The sequence below is a fragment of the Cicer arietinum genome, chromosome 1, assembly GCF_000331145.2.
Source record: "Cicer arietinum cultivar CDC Frontier isolate Library 1 chromosome 1, Cicar.CDCFrontier_v2.0, whole genome shotgun sequence".
Classification (NCBI taxonomy): Eukaryota; Viridiplantae; Streptophyta; class Magnoliopsida; order Fabales; family Fabaceae; genus Cicer; species Cicer arietinum.
This window is the reverse complement of record NC_021160.2, coordinates 45561017-45567350: the sequence shown is the minus strand read 5'-3', so window position 1 is coordinate 45567350 and position 6334 is coordinate 45561017. Positions and strand designations below refer to the sequence as shown.

The window sequence follows — 6334 nt, the reverse complement described above, 5'->3', positions numbered from 1 at the left end:
ACACTCCTATATCCAAAATTTCAACTAATTGAGGCAATGTTATATACAATTAATATTTATAAGAAAAAAATATATCAACATATAAGAAATACAATAAGTGAAAAAAGATATAAAAAATCTATACAAAAAAAAAAGTTGAAAACACTTAATTACAATTGCTTTTTCCTTGTTTTTATATTTTGAATGTGTCATAGATTTTTTCATTTTTAATACTCTCAAAATATCCCTCTTTATGTATGTGACGAGATCATTCACAATGTTATATTTCCATACAATTTTTATTTAATTTTTTATCAAATTTATAAGAGAATTTTTTTTTATTTATTATCTAATTACAAATTCTTATTTAATAAAAAATGATTTTTATTAATTAAAATGTCACTAATAATCATTTTATACTCTAGATGAAATTTAAACTTTATTCTTAAAGAGAGACAAGACATTATTTTAAGTAGAGACAAAAAGATAAAACATACATAAATTACGAACATTAACATTTTATTCTTCCATAACATATATAGTAAGTACTAACATAACTACGAAGATATATGACTTTTACCATATGGTATTAGAATTTATTGCGAGATGTTTTATTCAAACTTAACTACGGTCAAGTTGGTTAATCTAACTTCCATGATAATATGAACTTCATCTCATTTGAAAGTTCATGACTACTACTAGCACTACGCGAAAAAACGCATATTACAGCGCTTTTTTTAAGCCATTTACAGCGCTTTTTCAAAAAAATAAGCGCTGTGGAAACGAGCGCTGTAAATGATACAACAGCGCTTTTAAAAAAGCGCTATAAAACATATAAATACAACGCGCGCTTGTTATGCACATTTTACAGCGCTTCTTCACAAAAAGCGCTGTAATAGGTAGTTAAATTCAATGAAAGCGCATGTGTTTTACAGCGCTTGTGAAAAAAGCGCTGGAACTGATTCGCGAAAGCGCTTCCGTTTACAGCGCTTTTTCGAGAGAGCGCTGTGATATGTACACCCATATATGAAATTATGGGTCTGCATTTTACAGCGCTTCTTCACAAAAAGCGCTGTAATAGGTAGTTAAATTCAATGAAAGCGCATGTGTTTTACAGCGCTTGTGAAAAAAGCGCTGGAACTGATTCGCGAAAGCGCTTCCGTTTACAGCGCTTTTTCGAGAGAGCGCTGTGATATGTACACCCATATATGAAATTATGGGTCTGCATTTTACAGCGCTTCTTCACAAAAAGCGCTGTAATAGGTAGTTAAATTCAATGAAAGCGCATGTGTTTTACAGCGCTTGTGAAAAAAGCGCTGGAACTGATTCGCGAAAGCGCTTCCGTTTACAGCGCTTTTTCGAGAGAGCGCTGTGATATGTACACCCATATATGAAATTATGGGTCTGCATTTTACAGCGCTTCTTCACAAAAAGCGCTGTAATAGGTAGTTAAATTCAATGAAAGCGCATGTGTTTTACAGCGCTTGTGAAAAAAGCGCTGGAACTGATTCGCGAAAGCGCTTCCGTTTACAGCGCTTTTTCGAGAGAGCGCTGTGATATGTACACCCATATATGAAATTATGGGTCTGCATTTTACAGCGCTTCTTCACAAAAAGCGCTGTAATAGGTAGTTAAATTCAATGAAAGCGCATGTGTTTTACAGCGCTTGTGAAAAAAGCGCTGGAACTGATTCGCGAAAGCGCTTCCGTTTACAGCGCTTTTTCGAGAGAGCGCTGTGATATGTACACCCATATATGAAATTATGGGTCTGCATTTTACAGCGCTTCTTCACAAAAAGCGCTGTAATAGGTAGTTAAATTCAATGAAAGCGCATGTGTTTTACAGCGCTTGTGAAAAAAGCGCTGGAACTGATTCGCGAAAGCGCTTCCGTTTACAGCGCTTTTTCGAGAGAGCGCTGTGATATGTACACCCATATATGAAATTATGGGTCTGCATTTTACAGCGCTTCTTCACAAAAAGCGCTGTAATAGGTAGTTAAATTCAATGAAAGCGCATGTGTTTTACAGCGCTTGTGAAAAAAGCGCTGGAACTGATTCGCGAAAGCGCTTCCGTTTACAGCGCTTTTTCGAGAGAGCGCTGTGATATGTACACCCATATATGAAATTATGGGTCTGCATTTTACAGCGCTTCTTCACAAAAAGCGCTGTAATAGGTAGTTAAATTCAATGAAAGCGCATGTGTTTTACAGCGCTTGTGAAAAAAGCGCTGGAACTGATTCGCGAAAGCGCTTCCGTTTACAGCGCTTTTTCGAGAGAGCGCTGTGATATGTACACCCATATATGAAATTATGGGTCTGCATTTTACAGCGCTTCTTCACAAAAAGCGCTGTAATAGGTAGTTAAATTCAATGAAAGCGCATGTGTTTTACAGCGCTTGTGAAAAAAGCGCTGGAACTGATTCGCGAAAGCGCTTCCGTTTACAGCGCTTTTTCGAGAGAGCGCTGTGATATGTACACCCATATATGAAATTATGGGTCTGCATTTTACAGCGCTTCTTCACAAAAAGCGCTGTAATAGGTTCCGTTATTTTTAAAATATAATTATAACAGCGCTTGTGTTTAGAAAGCGCTGTAAAATGGGCGCTGTTGAATGTCATTTCTGGCGTAGTGTAGGTATTGATGGAACTTTTAATTTTCATCACATATTGAGCAAAATTAATCAGTGCACTGATTTTTGATTTTTATTAATTATTTATATAAAGATGAGATTAAAAAGTGACGATCCTCCAATTTTTAAATTGATTAAAAAAAACATAAAAAAACTAATATTTTTATGAAATATTGATGTATTTATTATTATAATAAATATAAAATGAAAGATATTAAATTAAGAGTGATACATGCATTATTAATTAGATAATATAACTTAAAAGAAGAAATTAATATCATATTGAAATATGAAAATATTAATTATTTCAGAATAATTTTTTTTAATACTTTTTAATTTTATAGCATATCAAGATAAAATTAATTTTAAATGATTAGATAAAAAACGAAAATTATTGAATATTGGATATTATCCCCAACAAAACTATAGAGTATCATAGTGTTTACTTTTTTTTAATAAAAAGGTCAATTACCATATGATAAGTTTTTTTCGTCGATCAACAAATATTTGCATGAAAATACAGAAGAAAACATTATAATAATTTGAAATATTATATTTTTGTATTGCATATACCATTTGGATGATATAGTGGTAATAGGAAAGAAAGAAAAAGTTGTTTGTAGTTTAGATTTACCACACCCACCCATCCACCCACCACCCTAAAGTTGTCCAATCAAAGGGCATGACAGGATTTCAAAGAGAGAGAAAGAAAGAAACAAAATTAGGTGACCAGCATTGACAATGAGAGAGAGAGAGAGAGAGAGAGTCTTTCATGTCATATGTTATTATGTTTGTTTGTTTGTAAGTCAGCTAGTAAGACTTTTGTTTTTGCTGTCTGCTTCCTTAACTCAACCCAACCTCTCTTTGTCCATTATCATGCTAATTACAACACAAGTCAGCTCTTCTTTCCTCATTTCAAATCTATTCTCAATTTTTTATTTTTATTTCTATTTTCTTTTTTTACATTCTTAGGAAAGATAAAGAACTTTCCTTTCCTGTCTTCATCTCTGATAAGACTTGTGCTTTTTATTTATCCCTCTCTCTCTCTCTCTCCTACACAGTCCTTACTTTGATTTGAAATTTCTGCTATCTTTGTCTTCCTCTAGATTCTATCTATCATCACTGTTTTTGCTTTGAAAATCAGACACTAAAAGGGACAGTTTTTACCCCCCCTTTGACAAATTACAAATATTTCAAGAAGATTAAATAGGAATCATTGAGAAATCAAGAAGAAAAATAAGTGGGTTTTGTTTGGTTGGGAAATTTTGAAACTGAAGCAGATCTGTTTGGTTTGATGAGAGTTTGTTGGGGTTAGGTTGTAATGATACTGTTAATATCTACTACCCCTTTTCTTTATTCTGCTTAAATTTCAAACCTTTTTCTTGTTTCTAGCATCTCAAGTTAGCAAAGATTTGATTTTTGGGCAAAAGGGTTTTCTAATTTTCTTCCATGTTAATTAAAGTGTCACTGTTGAGTTTGATCTCTATGCATTAGTATCATGGGTTTTTTTTTTGAGTCAAAGTTCTGAACTTTCAAGTGGGGACTGAGGGATCTCACCGTTTCTTACTTTTTTATTAATGGGTACTGTTTATTGCTTCATTCACAAGCTGTTGTCATATGGTCCATGTTCTACTTTCTTTGGTGTTTGTGTATTTCTGATATAACTATCCTTATTTGGGGGTATCCTATCTCTTCTTTTCTCTTTCTTCAATACTTGTGTTTTTTTAATTTTCTTTCAGATTGACTCATAGGAGTTTTCTCTCACTCACTAGATCTCTTGTTCTTGGGATTTACTTTTTTTGTTGGGATTGGTGATCTTAACTCATTTCCTTGAAATTGGTGTTTTTTTCTTCTCCTTTGCAAAGTTCAAGTTGTGTGACTAATAAAGTTGCTTCATTTGAGGTTATTGTTATGGAGCTTAGCTTAGCCTTTTCTTTTTAAGCTGAGCTTTATTGTTTTGGTTTAAGCAATGGTGTTTCTGAGATGTTTCTGGCTGACACTATTGCAGTGTTGTGTCTTCTCTTGCTTACTTTGTGTCTCTTTGAGTCTTGACAATGGAACAAAATCATGTGATCCTAGTGATTTATCGGCTCTTAAGGAGTTTGCAGGAAACCTTACAAATGGTTCTATTGTGAAATCATGGTCTAATGATGCTGTTTGTTGTAACTGGATTGGAGTTGTGTGTGGTGGTGATAATGGAGAATCTGTAAATAGAGTGACCGTGTTAATCCTTTCTGAAATGAATCTCAATGGAACAATTTCACCCTCTTTAGCTAAACTTGATCAACTTAATGTGCTGAATCTTTCATTCAATCATCTTGAGGGTGAATTGCCTTTAGAGTTATCCAATTTGAAGCAATTGAAATTACTTGATGTGAGCTATAATATGCTGTCAGGAGAAATTGGTGTTGCACTTTCTGGTTTACAATCTATTGAAGTGTTGAACATTTCCAGTAATTCATTTGTTGGAGACCTCTTCAAGTTTGTGGAGTTTCCACATTTACTTGCTCTTAACATGAGTAACAATTCATTCACTGGTGGATTCAGTTCTCAAATTTGCAATTCTTCAAAGAATCTTCACACCCTTGATTTATCTGCAAACCATTTTGATGGTGATCTTGAAGGTTTGAACAACTGCACCGTATCGATCCAACGGTTGCATCTGGACTCCAATTCATTTTTTGGCACTCTTCCTGATTCACTGTATTCAATGCTAAATTTGGAGCAATTTTCAGTCTCTGCTAACAATGTTTCTGGTGAGTTAAGCAAGGAACTAAGTAAGCTTTCAAGCTTAAAATCTTTTGTGGTATCTCAAAACCATTTTTCAGGTGAACTTCCAAATGTTTTTGGTAACCTTTTGCACCTAGAACAATTAGTAGCACATGCTAATTCATTTTCTGGTTCATTACCTTCCACATTGGCTTTATGCTCTAAGCTTAAGGTTCTTGATCTTAGGAACAATTCATTGTCAGGTTCAATTGATCTTGATTTTACTAGGTTGTCTAGTCTTTGCTCATTGGATCTTGCTAGTAATCATTTTACAGGACCACTTCCTAAAACCTTGTCCTATTGTCAGGAATTGAAAGCTTTGAACCTTGCTAGGAATGGTTTAAATGGTTCTGTTCCTGAAAACTATGCCAACCTCCCTTCACTTTTGTTTGTGTCATTGTCAAACAATAGCATAGAGAATTTATCTGGTGCACTTTCTGTTTTTCAGAAGTGCAAAAACCTCACAACTCTTATATTAACTAAGAATTTCCATGGTGAAGAAATTCCACAAAGTTTACCAGATGGTTTTGAGAGTCTTATGGTGTTAGCACTTGGAAACTGTGGTCTTAAAAGCCATATTCCTTCTTGGCTGTTAAAATGTAGGAAATTGGCTGTTCTTGATCTGTCTTGGAACTCTTTGAATGGTAGTATACCTTCTTGGATTGGTGAGATGGACAGTTTGTTCTATTTGGATTTCTCAAACAATTCTCTCACAGGCGAAATACCGAAAAGTTTGACAGAGTTGAAGGGACTCATGTGTCCGAATTGTGGTCGAACGAATCTTGCTGCTTATGCTTTCATTCCTCTCTTTGTTAAGAGAAACACTAGTGCTAATGGTTTGCAATATAATCAAGCATCAAGTTTCCCTCCTTCCATTTTATTGAGCAATAATATGTTGAGTGGAAGTATAAGGCCTGAAATTGGCAAATTGAAGGCACTGCATGTCTTGGATTTCAGCA

General features: G+C 34.3%; 1 protein-coding gene across 1 annotated transcript in view; it reads left to right on the top strand.

Moving 5' to 3' along the window:
- The first annotated feature begins 3345 nt into the window (after positions 1-3345).
- LOC101497337 (phytosulfokine receptor 2) overlaps positions 3346-6334 on the top strand; it is a 4524-nt gene continuing 1535 nt past the window's right edge. Inside the window, 1 exon segment of the mRNA XM_012712435.3 lies at positions 3346-6334. This exon segment is cut by the window's right edge and continues 8 nt beyond it. Within this exon segment, the coding sequence (XP_012567889.1) occupies positions 4576-6334 (1759 nt within the window). The 5' untranslated portion in view covers positions 3346-4575.